Source organism: Lygodium microphyllum, chromosome 10 (assembly GCF_053477565.2).
Source record: "Lygodium microphyllum isolate KBCC chromosome 10, Lygodium_microphyllum_v1.1.10, whole genome shotgun sequence".
NCBI classification, from domain to species: domain Eukaryota; kingdom Viridiplantae; phylum Streptophyta; class Polypodiopsida; order Schizaeales; family Lygodiaceae; genus Lygodium; species Lygodium microphyllum.
The window spans coordinates 151,686,097-151,706,989 of record NC_141144.1 but is presented as its reverse complement, the minus strand read 5'-3'; the positions used below and the strand labels follow the sequence as shown (position 1 = coordinate 151,706,989).

Sequence of the window (20,893 nt, the reverse complement as noted above, 5' to 3'; positions counted from 1 at the left end):
GCTCAACCTGGTCGTACAGTCTGCCATGTCATCATCCACACCTGTGTTTACTGCTCAGTGTGGTTGTATAGTCTGCCACATCATCATAGCAGCTGTGTTCTACTGCAGCAGCTGTTGCTTGGCTATTCTGGACTGTTTTCTCACTGTCTGCCCGATTTGCCATAATTCCAGCCTTCATAGAGCAGCATTTGCTACTGTGAGACATCTTCAGAGGCTGTGTGCTGTGTTTCAGGATCTATTAAGAGTACAACACACTCTATCTCTAATACTCTCTAGCTTGGTCCTAGAGATATGGATTTATCTTCAGTGTTCATTGTCTCTGAGTTTCCCTAACCTTAAGTGTGTTCTTTATCAGTCTGTGCTTTGTCATATGCTTGTGTTTGTTATTTGTAGATGAGTATTTCTTCACATCTTTTGTAGAGACCCTTTCTAGGATTTGGATAGAGATTGTCCATACATTGCGTGGGAGATGGGAGAGAATATGGGCAATTTTTCTAGTGACCAGACTTATATATGTTTGTGAAATCACCTAGCAGCCCATCTTCAATTGGAGGCACAGAGTGAATAGAACAAAGGGTTAGAAAGTGTTGGTGGCTTGACTCAAATTAGTGGAAGAAGATAGAGTAAATTCCCTTTAAGTGGAAGCAACAAAAGAAAGCAGTGAATTTAGGGAGCAAGTTTGTGGTAGCTCAATAGAGATTCTAATTGTGATAGGTTGCTACAGGTGTTGTCTTGGGTTATTGGAGGATATACTTCAACCATCTATGAAATGTTTTAGGACTAGTAGAGCATAGGTGCAAACTTCTAGGACATTGCAAAGGGGGATTAGATGCATGGAGAGACCCTTCTTGTAGTAGGGGTGTTGGTGCTATAGGCATATGGACAATAGCTTCACAGAGCACCTCGATTGGTTCTAAGGGGTTCTTGGTATGGTCATACACTAGGGTAGTTAGATCACATTGCCCTGGATGCCACGGCCTTCAACCTTGGATCTGCAGTCTCAACAATGAGGTAAATGAGGAGTTGAGTAGGTGTGCTAGAGACCTTGAGAGCAATGCTGGGAGGAGAGAGTACTTTTAAGGATCTCACTCGAGACCTCCATCAAGAGGTTGCTTTAGGTGACACTAGGTTACCACACTGTCTGAGTTTAGGAGCTCCATGCTATATCATCCCCCTTGCTAGCATTGTGGATACGTGGATGGAGTTCTTGTCTTGGACTTCAATAGCAATGCTAGGAGGAGAGAGGACCTTGCAAGGATCTCACGTGAGACCTCCATCAAGAGCTGGCTAGCTGAGGTGATGACAATTTAATGAGGAGCTGTTTAGGTGTGCTAGAGGCCTTGAGCAATGTTGGGAGGAGAGAGGACTTTGCAAGGATCTCACTCGAGACCTCCATCAAGAGGTTGCTTTAGGTGACACTAGGTGACCACACTCCAAGCATAGGAGCTCTATGCTACATCAGCCCTTGCTAGCATTGCAGATACATGGATGGAGTTCTTTTCTTCAGCTTTGATAGCCTTTTGGGCTTGGAAAGTAGACAGGAATGTATGGAGTTCCCTTAGGTTCATCACCTTTATGTCCCAAGGTATGACATCTACTTTCTCAGGTATTACAATCAGAGAGTGAGGAATTTGCATCATGAGTTGATGGAACTAGCCACAATTTCCTATCACAGGCTTTTATGAGCTGTGCAAGTGCATTCCCTCTCCAGTTTATAAGGGAGGCCAGCCATTGTCTTCATTGTCCCTTCACTGCACAAGTTGTTTCAAGCTTTCCTGGATCAAGAGGTGCAAAATGCCCTGGTAAACATATGCTTGTTAGATCCTTCTTCTTTCACCACCTTTGGAGGAGGTGAAGGTACCCATCTTAGAACCTTTGAGAAGATCTTTAGCATAGTGAGAGGTAGGGCTAATTTGTCTTCTTGTGCCCATCACATTACTGACAGTGTCTTGTAAGGCCCTGACAAGGATGATCAATAGCAAGCTCTATCGTTTGCTCCTAGACAACATTCATGACACCAGATGGGATGCTTTGAAAGTACCTTTTCCTCCCCTGAGATAAGAACACACACCAAAATGCTTTTCAGGCCATCCTTGTCATCAAATCAGATTGCAACCTATTGCCTTATAGAATAAGGATCCGTTCTGAATCTTAAGGCCTACTATATGCTGTAGAGATAATGACTTGTTTTGAATTTTAAGGCCTACTATGATGCCATAAGGAAAAGTCATTATCCATTCTTGATCGGCCTCTAAAGGTAAATGGATAGCCCTGATAATTTGTCATTTTACAACATTTTTATGCTGCTAGTTTAGGCAAATCCATAAATTCTATGTGCATTTTTTCCCCGGCAGATGTTTTTCTGTAGCCAAGGAGCATTACAGCATAGACATGGTACAGTAGTCTTGCTGTTGACTTCAGAAAGGCCTTTGGTAGGTTTAACTAGGACTTCTTGTTTTGGGGGGGGGGGGTGGTGTTTCTTTGGATTGTCTAGACTTTTGTGCACCAGATTAGTGGTTGTCAGCACTCTATGGATCTGGCTGTAGTAGGGTCATCATTGGTCTTGATCTTTGTAGAGTTGTATGTTTTATCTCCTCTGCAGTTGGGCCACAAGAAAGAGGCCTGAGACTTCTGGTGAGGAATGAGGCAAAGCTTGTGGACTTGAAATATGAAGATGATACAGCTTTATATGTGGTGGATGGTGTTGTGATGCTGGAGAGGCCTAGGCTTGCCTTGGAGGTGTTTATAACACTGCAATAGCTGGCCAAGATCATTGCTGTTTGTTAGTTAGTTTTCTCCCAAACTTGTAGTCCAGCATAGATTGGCAATCCATTTTTAGTAGTGTGCTCCTTGCCTATCTTTGGCAGGTCCATTGTGAACTAGGTTTTATCAGCTCTGTCCTGGCACATTCTCTCCTGCAGCAGTATATGTGGCACGACTGCACTAATTGGTCCAGGACTGCCTTGATGGATCACTGGATTTCTAGGGCATGGTGGCATAAATCACAAACCACGCCTGTACTGGGGAACATATGCAGTACTTAGAAAGATAGATCCAGACATGCAAAGCCAGATATCTTGAGCTGCAAGATACTACTGTAGGCAATGGGGAGGCATCTCAACTAGTGTCCTGCAAACTTCACACCTAGTGGCTAGTCAGTAATTATTGCAAAATTAGGAGCTACCGCCAGAAAACATAGAAACTTTGGAGTTGGAATTATGCAGGTTGTCGTTAAAGTTGCCATAAAATTTTTAAAGTCAAACTGATAGGCAGAAACTCATTATGTATTAGTCCGCAGTTCTTTTATTGACCGATTGTTTTTTATTGCACAAATTCATTGTTTCGTGTATGGTTTTAATTAAGAGGTTCTGAGTTTTTCTCTGAACACTACCCCTATTGCATGCTTGTGTATGGGTATTTGGCGGGATTGGAAGTATGCATGACATGCTCATGCAGGTTAACACGTGGCTAGATAGTTATATGTGACTGCTTGCAAGACACAGTGACTGCTGTTTGCGAGTACTTGTATGTCTGAATCACATTTATTTGGAAAGAAGAAGTTAAATGCTGGATTGACCCTTTCAAATTTGTAACATCAGGATTTACTGATGGTATGCTTGGTATGGCTCAGGCTCCTATGTATTGGGATCTGTATGTACCTCAAGGATTAGACTCAGCCAGGATAGCATTCACCTGCCACAATTTTGAGTATCAAGGCACAGAAAATCCTGGTGCCCTGGCTAGTTGTGGACTTGATCCGCAACGTTTGCATAGACCTGACAGAATGCAGGATGACTTTTTACATAATCGGATAAATTTGTTGAAGGTGTGAATCAATCAAAGCCAGATTTCATTCATAAGGTCATTATTGTACAAAGCAAAGAGTTTTTTGTGTTTATTTGGCCTAACTCTTGTTAATAGGGAGGCATTATTTTTTCAAACATTGTGACAACAGTATCTCCAACATATGCTCAAGAAGTACAAGGTCCAGAGGTATGACAAGTGTTTTGAATGTCTTTTGAAGTTGAGTTTCTGTGTAATCAAGCAGGCATATGCAACATAACTAGAACCTTGAAATTGCAGGGGGGTAAGGGTCTGCATATAGCACTCATGGCTCATGCACACAAGTTTTTTGGAATACTCAATGGGATAGATAATGAAATTTGGAATCCAGCTTCTGACCTTCTTATCAGCCATCAGTATAGTGCAGAAGAAATCAGTGGCAGGGATTACAATAAAGCAGCTCTCAGAGCCAGGTTGTTACTTTCTTCAGTTGGCGCAGATGCTAAAAAGCCCATTGTAAGAATTTGACTTCCAATTCTGTTGCATTTTGAAGGTCAATGTTGTGTTCAATAAATAGACCTATTCTTTTCCTTGGTGTCACATTTAAAAAAAAAAATAAATAAATAAATAAAAAATATATATATATATCCAAGAAAAGAGAACTCTATTAATAACACCTCGGAGAAAGTCCCCCTAAGGTAAATACAAAGTACAAGAAACTCTGTGAAGAGTAACTAACTACATCAAAGATACAATGGTTGTGTAAACAACCAATCTGGTGGGCTAAAGTGCCAGACCATTTGAGGGATAGTGTGAAAGATGGTGTCTGAATCCCAAATCCTTAGGAAAGCCTCTCTTTTCTTCCTCATCCTCTCAGAGCTGCCCTGCAAGCTCTCCCATCTCCCACGGAGAGTATGGACTATCTCTGTCCAAATCCTTGATAAAGACTCCCCAGTGGGTATATCCTGAAGATCAATGACCTGGCTACGTCTCACAGTCCATATGTACCAAGCTATAATGCTGGAAATCAGCTCCCATCTGTGACAATGTCCCTGAGTCCACTGTGTCTGTGAGTAGTTTGGGGTAGGGATCCTGCTCAGATGCTGTCCAATGATGAGAAAAGAAAAGCTCCCCTGAGTGTCCTCATAGCCGCAAGCTGGACCTCTATTTGTGACCCAAGCTGCAGCCCCCCAAGTCGCTACCATGGACTCTGTTGTACCATGGAATACTATCCTAAGAGCTCTCCTCCAAATCTCTTGGGCTTTAGGATAGTCCCAGAGGCAATGTCTCTGTGTCTCCTCTGGCTCACCACATCGGGTGTAAGCCATTGGGTCCCTGCCATATCCAAGCCAAGTGCCCACTGCTAAACTCCTATGGGCTAGAAGCCATAGAAAGAGAGATATCTTCCTGGGCCTGAAGCTGTGATGTAGTCACCTCCAAAAGTCGTATAGGAACTCATCTGAGACTCCGTCTCTATGTCAATGAGGGATGGCTGCAGGCTGTGCTCTAATCTTGCTCATCTGTATCCTCTGTCCCAATCTAGTAGTGTAGCCAAAGAAGGGGATGCCGGATGGCCTATCAAGGAAGGGATCCCTCCACACCCACTCTCCTGGATCCCATTGAAGTCTCTGTAGAGGCCTCCTCTAGTATGCCCAATATCTCCATCCATCTATAAGACAAGTGGTTGGGTCTGGGTCTATGCGCCATTTTCTTTGAAAGTGAGCCACTACTCCGATTCTTTACCTGGACCAGCCACCACTGAGTGCTGTAAGGTCAAGGTCCTGTTACTGGAGGCAGCCATCCTCCTCAACTATGAAAGTGAATGTCGTGTCCTTGCTAGATGCAATGACTGCTAGAAGGATATCCCCTCTAGAGAAATGACCAATCCAAGTCTGAGAGGAAGCTGTTTCAGTTTGCCAATCTGGTGGAACCCCTTCCGTCACAGCCTCAATCATAGCCCTGGCTTCCCTAAGACCATGTAATCTCTGCCTTTGGGTCTCATGTGGTAACTCTTGAAATGCAAACCACTCCCCCATTGATGTAGCAACTTGTAAAGAGAATCGCCCCCATGATAAGTGTGTCCGCTGCCCAATGGTGTGGCTTGACTCTGATCTCAAATAATGATTAAAGAGAAGAGGATGTCTCCTCTTCTTTTCAATAGTAGTTGGGGGGAGCTGGTGGAGCCCTGGAGATACAGATCTCCAAGCTCTAATAATGGCAGCTGCAAATCTGACCTCGAAGCTCCTCTCTAAATCTTTGGTGCTGATCTCCTAAAATATCTAGTGAATGCTGGGCTGCCATGCTCCTCCATGTATAGGTGTCAAGTCCTCTAGCCTCCCCATTAGAAGCTTCTTCTTGGGCTCCTCTCCTAGAAGGAGACCCCTAACAATGAGCTTGACCAATAAGGCTTTGCTCTGACTATCTGGGTCTATGATCCCCAATCCTCCTCTGGATGTAGGCTGTATGATGACATCCCAAGCCACCTTTGCTCTGGCTGGACTCCCATATGCTCCTGACCAAATGAAGTTCTTGATGAGGCATTTCACTTGGCCAATACACGACCTAGAGAATGCCCAACACGAAGTGATGTACCACATGGTCGCAAGAAGAACTTGGTTGGCAACCGCTACTCTTCTTGCCAACAAGAGTCTCGCCGAGCTCCAATACAAAAGCTTCTATCTGATGCTTAAAAGGAGGGGTGCCAGCTACTGCTCTGAGGTAATGTCAATCCCCACATGGCATCCGAGATATCTCACATCGGTCCCGTGGGGAACCCATGTGAAATCCTCATGTGGTTGCCACTCTGGCTGTCTAGTGTCGCATATCCAAAATCCAAAGGATTTGTGCTAATTAATTAGTGCTCCTGATGCTCTGCAAAATGTCTCCATGGCTGTTACAAAGGCTCTAAAGTTGCCCTCGTTCCCATCCAAGTAAATTGTTGTATCATCAGCAAACTCCACATCAAGAAGCTCCTCAAATTCAAGGATGGGTAGCCTGATGCCTCTGATACCTGTAGATCTGTCTCTCAAGAAGGAGCTCATGGCCTGTGCTACAAATAGAAACAAGAACAGAGCAAGTGGACATCCCTGTCTAACTGATCTATGGATGCTGAATCTATCTCCTCTTGCCCCTCCAATCATGACCTGGCTATGTGCTGAAGAGTAGAGAGCCGCTACACCCTTGACCCACTGCTCTGGAAAGCCCATCCTCAGCATTGTGCCCTCTAGGAACTCCCAATCCACGCGATCATATGCCTTCTCAAAGTCGAGAAGGAGCACAATAAGGTCTTGCCTCCTGGATCTAGCCAAAGCTATGGTCTTCCAGAAGGTGAAGATGTTGTCCAAGATGCTGCACTCTCGGACAAATCCTATCTGAGTGGGGTGTATAATATCTGACGTCAATGGTGCCAGACTGAGACTAATCGCCTTTGTGAGGATCTTATAGGCAGTTCCAAGCAAGGTGATCGGTCTCCACTGTGTGATCTCCAATCTATCTCCACTTCCTTTCGGGATAAGATGAATCAGCCCCTCAGAGAGTCTCTCTGGGCATAGTCCTTGATGCCATAATCTCCTGAAAGGCCGAGTGAAGGCCTTTTTTGATAAGATCCCAGTAGCTCACAAAGAAGGATTTATCTAGTCCATCTTCCCTTGGACACTTGCCTGAGGGTAGTGCCCGAAGTGCCTCCTCCAACTCCTCTGTAAAATGGGCTATCAGATTTCTGCTCATCCTGTTTATAACCACCCTCTGCGTGCTCTGCCAAACTACCTCTCTCATATCCAGGGGGTCTAGTGGTGGATCCTAGTAGGGATGTATAGTATTGTACGGCCACCTGTCTCGCCTCTAGAGGGCCCTGTGCAATGGATCCATCAGCTCTCCTGAGTCTCCGAACACCCTGTCTAGAGTGTTTTGGCCCTTTTAGGCCCTGTGGTGCGGAAAAAATCCCTATTAACCTTGTCCCCAAACTGAGTCCAAAAAGAGGCTGTCGCACAAAATATGTACTCTGATCTAGCTTCCTTCATGGAATCAATCTGTGCCCTGGCGGTATGCATCCTCTCAACTATCCATTTGCATCCTGGCCGTCTCTCCTTCTCCCTCTGTAAGGCAACCAATGATGCCCTAGCAGCTCTTTCCTTCTCTAGAAGGCTGTGCCTCCTCCTTGTGGCCTCCTCTCTGAAGAGGGAACTAATCTCCTGTAGGCTCTCATCCAAGTCACTAGCTGCCCGTCCAGCTGAGAAGGGTCTAGATCTCCAACACTGTGTAACTGTTTCTCTAAGATCATCCTCATAAAACAAGTGCTTTGGAATCCTGACACTGGAATGGGGTCCACCTACTCTCTCAAGAAGAAGTATCTGAATCGGTGAGTGGTCCGAGAGGGTCGTGCCAAGTATGATGCCTGTAAGTCTGCCTCTGTCGCAGGCCCAGTCATCCACATAAAATCGATCAATCCTGGATAAAGTCGTGGCTCCTATCGCCCTGTCTCTCCTAGAGAACTGAAGTGATCCTGTGGTCCTGCCAAACTCTGCTGTGAACCATGGGTCTTGGCCTCTAATCTGGAATAAGAATTCCTCCCAAGCAGCCTGCTCTTCTCCCCTAATGATTTCTGTGCATCTGCCTCTCCTGTCCTCAAGAGCCTCCACCATGTTAAAGTCACCCCCTACCACCCAGTGATCAACTTGTGGTAGAGACTGGATTGAGGGTGGTCCAAAACTGTCTCCTGTCTTGTTGGCCATTCGGGGCGTAAATGGCCAACAAACCAATGAGTGCCTCCTCCACTCTCACCGAGACCCACATGGCTCTCCCTGAAATCAGAATACCCCAGCCCTGTACCGACTGAGTCCACTGCTCCCCAACGCATATACATACTCCAGCCTGTACCTCGGTAGCACCTACAGCTGCTGCCTAGTAAGTGTGACTCTGACCTGGCAATAGCTTCCCGCAACATCGGGATATCCTGTCTGCGGAAAGATGGTGCTTCTGTAACATAAGAAAATCAATTGATCCTACTACTAGAGCTCTGTGCAGATCCTGTCGCATGAGGCTCTGGCCCTGCCTAAAGTGGCGACCTCCGAAGCCTCGTACATTCCATGAGAGTATCCTTATGGACTGTCTCAACCTCTCGGACCGGCATGGCTGTACAGCCCATGCCTGCCTCTGCTGCCTCCTAGTATATACCCGATCATGTGTCCTCTCCGCTATCTCTGCTGCAGGGTGTAATGGGGGTAAGTCCTCAGAGTATACTATTGCAAGAAATGCATAGGGGATACCTGTGATTTTCTCTCTTGTTTCCATCTGCCAAACAACACGATAGCACTGATAGTCAAATATTGCTTGTTTTTTGACCTATCCGTAATAATATAAAGATTGACTAGCATGGTGATCTGCACTATATGTTTTCTCATGTCCATCTGTCTTTCTAAATGCACTATTTCTACATCTGTTTATTTACTCAAATTCTTCCACATATGCAACACCATTACTCAGGCAAGAAAAAAATAAAAACCCTCCTCAGGTTAGGGCACCATCTTGTACCTAGCATTGTCCCATTACGTGCTGAGGGGCCACACTCAGTCTTCAAACTGCAATTTCTGCAGAAACTGAACTCTGCTGTAAATCAGCAGCTGCTGTAACTTTCAAAGTGGACTATTATCTCAATTTCATAGGGGCTTTGGTAGCCCAAGAGGTGCCCTAACTCTGGTTAAGAGGGTGCATGAAATGCCATGTTCTTCAGCTGTTTTCTGAAGCACAATGCTGTGACAGTTCACTGCCATAGCCATTGTTTGGTTTTTTGTCTTTTAGGTGCTCTACTTTTTGGCCTAGTAAGTCACTCGGGACCTCACTATGAGGCCATTCTTGGACATTGAATTCTTTGCCACACTCTTAACCACTCCACAAGGTCAAATAATCTCAATCTCGTCAAGCAAGTCAGATGCTCTACAAGCTCTCAACATGAGAGATTGTCACAAGTTTGGGCTCTTGAGGACGACATCAACAAAAAGAGCTTCATTTGTCTATGTGAGGACAATTCCCATTCATCAAGATGTCAAGAGCAAGGGTTTATCTCCTATTATACATTCAAGTGCCTTTCATATGGACACCACTTACAAGTGAGAACTACATTAACAATTGAGTATTGCAATGAATGCACACCACAACAACCACAAGAACAAAAAGAAAATTTACGGAGGATTTTGAAATCAACAAGATGATCTTCATCAACGTTAAAAATCATCCTTAGCAAAGAGCCTAAACCTGGAATATATCTTGTCATGTCATATATAATACATGGTATCGTTCTTTATAGTATATATGAGGTACTTGTGTCCAATACCCTAGCTGTTGAGAATGGACCCAAGAAAAGGGAATGAAAGGGTACCAATAATCTAAAGGAAATGTACAAGGTTAGTACATGTAGGACTGATTTACACACACACATGTTTGGGCAATGTCATGATCTCACAAGGATAACCACTATATCTTTCATGCTTCGTTGACTTGGCATTCAGCCTAAGTTGTACCTTAGGGAGGGATTTAGGGCACTAGGAAACTCCAATTTAGTTTTGTTACATGTGAACAATCTCTAGTGCATCTGGATGTAGAGGGGATGTATCTAGACATGTTATCGAAGGCAGAGTCTGTAGTAATGCAATCAAGGAAGTAGTCAACAACCAATGGTAGGAGTCGGACATGCTGAGGGAAGCCCCTTGTAGATGAAGATGAGTCCTGTCCATTGGCTGCCCAAGCTCGTCAACACAAATGTCTGGGTGAAAGTGGAAATGTGTGCTTTTTGCAACCTCCTAATTTTATTGCACAATTAAAGGATGATTTGTGAACCCTGTGAACACATTAGGGTTTACTGTGTTTGAATTTAGGGTTTATTATACATGTTGTGCAATACTTAGAAACCCAAACCATATTGTGAATCAGAAACCCTCAACCTAGGTGTGTAATGATATAGAGTATGGTATGATATATGGTCTGTCATGTTCTATGATGTGCCATATGATATATCATACAAAGAGCTTTCCATGTGGAGCCCACAATGTTGACCTGCCCAGATTTGAAGGATTTAATGATGTTATGCTTTTTTCATTGAGAATAATGTTAATGTGATTGTTTTCAAATTATAATGTGTGGAAAAGTAGTATACGTGCCAAGACCTTTCTATTGATGCCCATAAAGACACCTATAGGGTGAACAACTTTAGGAAAATTAAGGAGTCATTATTTATGTAACATGATCTATATCTTTTCGATATGCTGTACACCATTGAATTGGCATGGACCGAAGTAAGCTATCCATTTGGCAAGCCATAAATCCATATTTGTCTTGTCACATTTCTTCTTCCCTTTGAAGGGATTAGGTTGGAATTGCAGAGGCAAAGCCTGCGTGGTTGTGGGCACAAATAAAAAATGGGGAGTACATAGTTTCTAAAGTTGCCAATGCATTTCTTTTAGTTGGGTCTTCAAAGCTTACACAAGTGTCAAATTTGCATCCAACTTGAGGGAAGAAGAACCTTTGGGACAACACTTGTGCTCATGTTTAGGATTAAGACAAGTTGGATGGACATCCTCGATGCAATGGGGTTCGCTCACAACTGGTTAATCAAAGTAAGGCACGTCGTGAGAGGCCATGGTAATGAGAGAGAATTATCGTTTAGATAGAATGATGAGAAAGTGAGAGAATAGGTGTGATAGAGAGAATGAGAGAGGAGTTGTTTCAAAATGTGAAGATGAGTGTGAGACTTGAGAGAGAGCAGATTTGATGCTTTATTGGAGAAATAGAGCTGTATAAAGATTGCATTTAATGACAATCTAGGTGGCCTTTTTTTCCCCGGGGGGGGGGGGGGAGAGGAGGGATGTGAGCTCTTGGGATATTGTTGTGACCCAATTTGTTGCTAGCTCCCAAACTCAAGGGTGGACTTGTTTGGCTCTATGGTGAGTTTGATATCAATTCAGTTTTTCTTTGCAGCTGATATGGGTTGTGTCACATCTCATGTGTAGATCGTGGATCCCAGGAGAATGTTTCAACTCGATTAATTATCACTATGAAAATTAGAAGAGAAAGAGAAAGAGAGAGAGATCTATTAACGTCTCTAAAAGGCCAGGGTAGCCTATGAGACCATAACCAATACAACTGGTATCATCATCTCTCATCAGATAAGAAGAGATAAAATTTATGTGTAAGTTTACATGGTATATTGGAATGAGAAGTATGGAAACTAAAAGAGTTGGAAAAAACTAAGTTTAAAAAGATCAAGAGTGTAGAGTATCTCCCCCTCAGTCTATGGAATCCACCAAGACTCTGAAAGCTATCTCTGACAAAGTCATTGCGCCAATCTGCCTCTGTAATGAGCAATTGTGATGCGAATGTGGCGCATATGGGCACACCTATGTTGTCGAGTAGGTACTCTAGGGCATCGTGCTCTGCGTAGTGTTGTAGCTGAGTCAATTGTGATGCCTCTTGATGCTGTATCTCGGCAATGCCTGTTAGTAGGAGATGTAGTCTTTGGGGTGGTCGCGGCTGGGGCTTAAGCTACATTGAAGTAGTCTGTAACTACTCTCTGAAGTCCACACCACGTTGAGAGGGAAACCAGCATCTCCCTCTTTATAGGAATTTATTGAAACAAAACACAGGCATTGAGTGCCTAAACCATACACAAAAGGGCTGATTTGCTGCAATTCTGAAAATTAGGGTTTTGAAACCCTAAACCATATACAAAAGGATTGATTTGCTGCAATTCTGAAAATTAGGGTTTTGAAACTCTAATTTCTTCAAACTCTGAGCAACAAGCTAATTTTATTCTTTAGTACTTGGATTAGATCAAACTAAGTAGAAAGTGCTTCTTGGATGAGAGAGAGAGATGAGAGTACAAAGCATGTGGGGTGAAATTTCAACATGAGAGCTTATTCCAAATGAAGAGAGATACCTCCAATATATACATGTGGGGCTTGGGTGCTCAAAAGTGAAAAGTAGAGGCTACTAGTGATAAGTGTTTGCTGAAAATGACAAGTATAGGGACAATTGTGTTTTCAAAATAACACATGTTCTATTCTAGATGCCACTGTCACTTTTTTAGAGAAGAAGCTTCCAAACTTTCTACTCTGAAAATCTCTCAAATGGTTAAGAATTTGAGATAGTTGTTGAAGACAAAATTGTTTCTTGAGAAATTCTGGAGTCTTTGACATGAATAGAATTTTCATTTGAGCAACTTTCAAGAATTGTAACCTCCTAAATTTTAGGAGTTGGCAAATTTAGCTTCTGTAGAGTTTTATTATATAAATTCACCATTTTATGTTTTATTTCTTTGATCATGAGCATTTGGTTTTACTTTCTAAAACCACTGATTATATGGATTTCTAGTCAATGTGACTATCTGAATTTAAAAGTTTTAGTCATCTAAGCTTTCTTGTCAATCTAACCACTTGACTAAACTTTTAATTTCTCCCGGGCATCTCATCAATGACGACCCAAGTATAATTATAAGGCGTTTTGGCCATTGACCACCCTTGAATAGAAAGATGAATATTTAATTATATTTTGAAAGACTTAAATAATGAAAATCACATTTCAAAGTACATGAGCATCCAATTAATTTGAAATCATTGAGCCAATATATCTTTGCAACAATTGATATACATAAGGTTTGTTACATCCCTTTCTCTTGAAATTTGTTTTGTTCTCAAGACGTTGCTTGAAGTATTTCTAATCCTATATCTTCTTTATAACTTGCAAGTATTTCTAGATAGTCTTTAAAATACTATTCTGGCATTCATTTAGAAAATGAGAGTAGTTTTTAAATTTCAGAAGGAATTTTCTAGAAATGTTTCTTTCTCGTTTCCTAATCATATAAATGACTATTTTCTTTGGGTTGAAGTATCTCTTGATGTTTATCTACTTCAGGTGGATCCTCTATTAGAAGCTCCAATGGTGGAGGCCCTTCATAAGGCTTCAAAAGATAGATATGAAAAGCATTGTGAATTCTTGAATGCTCTGGAAGTTGTAATCTATAACAAAAATCATTAATCTTTTCAGTGACTTGAAATGGCCCATAGTTTCTTGCTGCAAGCTTAGTGACTTAGGATGAAGACTTGTTAGAGCTTCTTAGATGAGCTTTGCCAAATTTCAGCCACACCCAATGTCCTTTTTGTAAAATCAAGTGCCTTCTATGCTTACCTATTTCTTTCTTTTGTTTTTCTTGAGATCTTTGGATAGCTTGTCTAACTTGGATAAAAGTTGTATCCATATTATGCACGAACTCATCAACATGAAATATCTCCTCTGTTTTAGAGAATAGGTAGTAAGAGTGGTTTTTCATATATGATCTCAAATGGTGCTTTACTTGTAGAAGTATGAACTATATTGTTATAGACATATTCTACCAAAGGTAAATACTTTTTTCATTGTTGCTTGGCCTCATGGCAATAGCACTTCAACCTATCCAATATTATGAGATTGACTATCTCACTTTGGCCATCTGTTTGAGGATAATAGAAAAAAGAAAAAGTAAGCTTTGTACCTAAATTCTCAAAAAGAGCTTGTCAAAATAGACTAGTGGTTTTGGATCTCTATAACCCACAATGGATTGTGGTAACCCATGATACTTAATGAGAGTATGACATTTCTATCAACAGCTCCTGCCCGTCACGTCACGAACGCTGCCTCCATGTCACGCTTCCACTGCCATCGCGCCTACCCAGCGCTTCCATTGCTCTCACTCAGGTTCTCCCCTCGCCTTCCTCAGCATTCGCCCCTCCTCCTCCCACCACCCAGCCGTCCCTCTTCCGCCGCCCCACGCTGCTTTACAGCAGGCGCGTTGCGCCCACTGCTTCCCGCTAGCTCTCGTAAGCTCCCCCCTCGTCCGCCAGCGTCCCCTCTGCCCCCCTCCATCGCGCTCACCTAGAGCTCCCCCCGCCTTTCGCAGCATCCGCCCCCTTCTCCCGCCTTTCAGTTGTCTCTCTTCTTCCGCCCGCGCTGCTTCACAGCAGGCGCGCTGCACCTACCCCTCTCGCGCCAGCGCTCGTCAGCTTCCCTCCTACTCCGCCAGCCCCCCCTTACTCTAACACACTACCCTCCCTTCCTCCCTCCCCTTGCCCGACTGGCCACCAGGACTTATTGCGTAGCAGCCTGAAGAGTGTAATCGCCCCGCCTCCCCCCACCATCGACCTTTCCATCCATACCATTGCTCCCTCCACTTGTAGCAACATCTTCTCTCTTTTGGCAGCACAGTAGCGGGATCGGTAGGTCCTCAACAGGGTCGCGGAATGGAAATCCCTAGTCAGACGCCGGTGCATTCTGCGAGTGCCCCCCAGTCAAATACCTTGCGCGTTGCTCTTGGCCGTTCGTACCACAGAGCTGGAGCTTAAAGAAACAACGATTTTCGGTTAGGTAACAGGACACTCCATCCAGGGCCCAGCTTCGAGATTGACTTCACTCTACGGTGCGTATTGGCATAGCGCAGATCGTGGAGACAGTTCTCATGGGCCGAGGGATATTCATGGTTCGTCTCACCTCTGCGGATGCAGCTCGTGAGTTAGTGGAGAGCTCGCCCTATGCCTCCACAAAGGGGGTCATTCACATGGTTGCCTGGTACAACGGCTTCACAGTGGAATTATTTTAGCTTCACAGCAGACTTCTGAGACACCTAGTCACTCTACTTTTTCCCTGGACTAGTGGTAGAGTACCGTCAATTAGTGGAGGACTTTGGACAGCTCTTCGGCACAGTTCTTCCTGCCTCCTTTGCGGATGCAATGATAGTTGCAGGAGTCCGCAAGTTATGAGTGGCCGTAAAAGACACAAAGAGTATACCCAAGTTCTTGGAGATTGAGGCAGGAGGCCACTCCTTTAGGCAGTAGGTCACTGCGACCGGGCAACCAGGGTAGTGCCTGCGCTACCATAACTTTGGGCATCAGGCAGCAGACTGTACGTGCTTCGGAGCCAAGGCGGCTTCGCTAACAGGCTCGCAGGTAGATGCTGATGCCTTCACACGGGTCCAGAGACCACAGAGAGCGAGACGGCAAGGGGGGCCGTAGCCAGCTCCTCCAATGCAGCCTCGACAGCAGGGAGCAAGAGGGCGAGTGATGCCCCCTCAACAGAGCACTCCACAGCCCCCCCTTGCTCGCCCCACCCGGCAGGACCGCATCCCCCTACATCCACCACCCGTGCTAGAGGCTACCCCACCTGAGATCCCACAGCCCCCTCCCCTTCCCCCCCCCCCCCCCCCCCCCCCCCTCCCCCTTCCCCCCTCTCCCCACCTCCCATGCTCGCTCCACTGACCCAGGCTCAGGCCCCTCCCTATCAGGGCCACTAGTTTCCCCCCCACACCCGCCACGCACCTCTGACGCCCCCACCTTCCCTCGGTCTTCTTTCCCCCCACCACCTCCCCTATCGCGCACCCCCCCTGAGCTTGCCTCTGGTTCATGTGATCCCCCCAGACCCACCCTCCCTCCTACCATAGGAGGTGATGAGCCACTCACGCCCACATCCGTCTCGCATCAGCAATTCTCCCTCTCCGACACACAGCCACCAGCTGATCTGCCCCTGCCGCCCGTCACACTTTTCCGAGGCAAGCATAACTGTTGCCAAAGGAGTTGTTCCGCAGTGGCCCATGGTCATACCTGAGAATCGCGGAGCGCGGAGAGGTCCCACTACCTCTAGAGGTGGGGATCTTCGTGGTTCGTAAGTCCAGGAGGGGCAAGGTCCATCTACTAGCACCAGCGGATGGACCAAACTACGCTTTCTTCTTTCAGTCGTCTCACTTAGGGGATTGGACGACGACATAGACAGAGGAGGGTTTGAAGAGTTGGGTGAAGAACCACATCTCCTAGTGGATGGAAGAAGGACTAGCATTGTTTGCATAGCAGTGGCTTGGCTGCATGATGGACATTAACTGGTGGGCTGGTGCCGAGGTCCCACACTTGAGCATTATCTTTCGAGCCCCTCCACAGTGGAGACCTCCATGTGATGTGATCGAGTGGCCCCTGGCACTGGCGGCCCGCTTCTACCAGTGTATAGAGTCACAACTCTCAGCATGGCTGATAGATGCATTGATAGTACCACCTGGAGCATCTATCACCCCTATGGTCCGACCGAGGGCCACCATGGGGGATTGGAGTTCACCGTCTAGATCTGCGGCAAAGCGTACTTGTATGCCCCATAGTTTCTCCTCCTCATCAGTACTCTCCACACCGAACAGTGTCCGGTCAGTCACAGGTTTCCCCATGAGCCTACACCTTGCATCTTGGAATGTGAGTTGGAAAGGTACTTCCGGGCAGCTCGCACACTTACTGGGAGCACGCCATAGGTGCCCACGGCAGGAGGTGAGGCGTATGCACCTCTATTGGCCGGAGTCTCACCGCCTGTATATGAGACCATAGGACAATAGTGGCAGGAAGGGTTCTATGGATTAGATTAGATATTGGGGACTCGTGTATTGGGGTCCTCAATGTCTATGCCCCTACGGAGGTTAGGGCACGCAACAGGTTCTGGGTGGAGATCGCCGATGGACTCCCAGAGGTAGACTCCTGGATTGTTGGACAACCTGGAAGCCTAGGAGGACTAGGAGGGTGGAGGCAGAAACTACCAGGCATGGCTGGGGAGGAGCAGGAGGCATGGGAGGTCTTTTTGCTTGCAGTCAGAGCATGTGATGCCTGGAAAGACCCTGCCTTCCATAAGAGGGAGAGGTTGTTGGACTTCTCTTGGGGATACAGGCGGCTAGGTGGAGTCTTGTTGGAGCGGTTGGACAGGTTTTATGTGGGAGAGTGGGGAGGCTCTGATGGAGGCCAGATTGAGCAGTTGGCAACACATTGCCCGGTTCTCCTGACATTTGACCCCCCAGCATCCGCCCTAGACACACGATCCTGTCGGATCCTTGACTCATCTGTAGAAGGGAGGAGGTGACAAGACAGATAGAGCAGATTTGGAACGGAGAGTGGGTCAGGAGGGACCGGATATCAGAGGAGGTTGCAGAGGTCCTAGCCGAGTCGAGTAGAATTTGTGAAGAGGCAGCCATACAGGCCAGGCAGCAATGTTGGGAGGAGGAGAGAGCACTCCGACAGGACCTTGCAGCCATGCAGAGATTGTTGCAGGACACACTAGGGGATTCCACCCTCCACGCATTGGAGCTGCGCGTGCGAGCAGCCATTGCTCGCCTAGAGGAGAGGCGCTCAGAGTTCTCTTTCCGCATCTCAGTAGCATTCTGGGCGCGAAAGGGGGACATGATGTGCAGGAGTTCTTCCAGGCGCACCAGCCCTGCACCGCAGGAGAGCAGATACGCAGTCTTCGAGATCAGTATGGGAGAACTCGTTCTAGCCCAGAGGAGGTGATGGAGATTGCCACCGACTATTACACGTGCCTTTTCCAGCAGGAGATAGCTTCAGCTAGAGGACAAATATGTAGACAGCAGGTATGGGATCACATCCCATCCCTCATCATAGAGGAGATGGGACGCTCCCTCCTAGCTCCCTTCACAGAGATGGAACTAGAGGAGGTTTTCCATACACAGGATGGGCAGAAATGCCCGGGGGAGGATGGCCTCTCTAAGGCCTTCTTCACTACCTACTGGAAAGTGGTGAAGGACCCCCTACTGATGGCTTTCTAGGAGATTTTCACTTCAGGACAGATGCCAGGAAGTCTCTCGGCAGGGCTTATTAGTCTTCTCCCCAAAGGGGGAGACCGGTTGGGGCTCTCCCAGTGGAGACCGATCACCTTATTGTCAGTGGCCTATAAGGCACTGGCAAAGATGATTGGTAGGCGACTACGCCCCGTGCTTCCAGATATCATCCATGACACACAGACAGGCTTTGTCCAGGATAGGAGCATCCTAGACAATGTATTTACCTTTTTTGAGGCGACAGAGTGGGCTCAGCACAGTGGGCAAAGACTGGCATCACTACTCTTGGATTTCGAGAAAGCTTATGGCAGGATGGACTGGGATTTCCTAGCGGGCACCATGGTGAGGTTGGGATTCCCCTAGGCTTGGATTCGTGGGGTCTTCGGCCTGTACAGATCGGCCACCAGTAAGGTCCTCATAGGAGGAAGGCGAGGGGAGGAGTTTCAGCTGGAGAGATCGGTTCGACAGGGTTGCCCCTTGGCCCCATACATGTTCCTACTTTTCGAAGAGGCGATGTCTCACTTCCTCAAGTCACGTGTGAGCGGATTACACGGCCGCCGACTTCCAGTGAGAGAGGAGACTGAGTTGTTAGATTCAGAGTACGCAGATGATACAACCCTCTACATAGAGGACGATGAGTTGATGCTGGCTCTTGATGTGTTCTACTTTGCTGCGGGAGCGAAAATTAATTGGTGAAAGTCAGCTGGTTTGCTCACAGACCCGGACTCCAACACGGAGTGGGGCATGCGCCTGGGATTTAGATGGGTGAGCAGAGGGCGTTCAATACCAAGGGTTTCAGGTGGAACTCGATATCACTCCTGCCCAACAGTTTCTTCTTGCCCTGGATTCTATTCGGAGGAAACTGACCTACTGGAGCACGGTGCGCCTCTCACTAGTCGGACGAACCTTGGTGGTCAACGAGGTTCTCCTAGCGACGGCCTAGTATATCGCCTCGTGTTGATGCTTCTCCTCATCGTGCGTAGTGCAGCTTCGCCGCCTAGTGCGGAATTTCCTTTGGTCAGGGTCTAATGGTTCCAGGGGATCGAGGGCCAAGGTGGTGTAGGCGACCATCATACGACATAGGTCAGAGGGAGGGCTTGGGATCATAGACCCAAAGTATCAGAGTATGGCCCTCTTGGGTAAGCTAGTTGTGCGCGGTCTCACACTAGGCGAGTAGACTTGGAAGGTCTTATTGCAGGAGGGCCTTTAGGATTGTAGACCGAGGCTTTGCAGTGAGTGGAGGCCGTCCCTGAGATGGATCTTCACGTCAGCCCAGATCACCCCCCCATCTCCCTTGATCACCTTTCCTTCGCAGCTTACTCCACGTGTGGCAGGGCCTCCGCAACGTCCTAATCCAGAGCCCCTCAGGCTGCCAGGAGGAAATAGACCATCAGCCGATGATGTGGAATCCCCAGGTCAAAGATCGGGAAGGGGTACAGATTGGTGAGCGCCCCCACATCCAGTGGGATGAGTGGAAGGCCGGCCTGGCTTATACCATCACGACATGGCGGGAGGTGTACAGGATGGTGGACGAGAAGCTGTTGCAGCGAGTATCATTTTTCTAGAGAGGAGTGGAGTTGAGGAGAAGAGAGATAGACGTAGCAATACCATTGGAGTGGCTTGCTCCCCCGATACGAGAGCCGAGATAGAGCACGAGGAGGTATGGGCAGCCAGGTTTTCACTAGCAGGCATCCCCCTTCAGGTGGTAGGTAGAGTGGGTGGCGCCCTGCAGGGGACTTTCTTCGCCGTTCAGGAGGGGGGGGACGTTTGGCCTTGGACAGAGGGCAGCAAGATGAGGGGATTGCCACCCTTTTGTGGAGGAGGATTCGTGTGGTATGCCTTAAGGTGAAGATATGGCGTCTTGACCCCTATGTTTTCTGAAAGGAGCTCAAGGAGTGGCACCTTTGGATCTGGGAGGGCAGACTACTTGATGAGCTAGAGTGGGATCCAGGAGAGTGGCTATGGCCGGCCTGTGCGGTCGCGAAGAAGCCACCAAGGTTCCTAGAGTACATTGCCAGGATTGGTAGACATGTACTGATGCGGGAGGATATGGATTGGGCTCCATTACGGAGCAGGCACTAGGCGGAGCACAGTATCATGGAGCCCTTCCGACGGACCTTCTAGGGCCGCCTATGGGATAGCTGGAGGCCGAGGAAGGTGTCGTACTTTTATGGCTAGTGGCACATGGAGGCTTGGCGGTGGGAAGTTGGCTTGCCCAGATGCAGGAGGAGGGAGGTTGTAAGCGTTGCTCACAACAGCCTTTGGAAACCCCAAAGCACTGCCTTTGGTCATGTGAGGAGGCGCAGCTCGTGTGGAGAGGAGCATGCCGCATCCTTTGCCGTATAGCACCCAACCTTGGGTGTATCTCATGGGGAGCCTTCTGTTGGCAGGTAGTCAGCCAGGGCCGTCACCTTTTGTATAAGGCCGGGATGCAGGACACGATATTCATGATCGAGGCAGGGTCGTGCGCAGTGGTCAATCTAGAGGGTCTACCCACCCACC

The 20,893-nt window shown here is 46.8% G+C and overlaps 1 protein-coding gene across 6 annotated transcripts in view; it reads left to right on the top strand.

Annotated features, from left to right (window-relative positions):
- SS4 (starch synthase 4) overlaps positions 1-20,893 on the top strand; it is a 141,905-nt gene that overhangs the window by 63,437 nt on the left and 57,575 nt on the right. For 5 of the 6 annotated variants that reach the window (XM_087687033.1, XM_087687032.1, XM_087687034.1 and 2 more), the window contains 3 exons: positions 3,632-3,826; positions 3,922-3,993; positions 4,084-4,299. In XM_087687033.1, coding sequence (XP_087543159.1) covers positions 3,632-3,826; positions 3,922-3,993; positions 4,084-4,299 — 483 coding nt within the window. The remainder of the gene's footprint in view (positions 1-3,631; positions 3,827-3,921; positions 3,994-4,083; positions 4,300-20,893) is intronic. The other variant, XM_087687037.1, reaches the window with a different exon arrangement.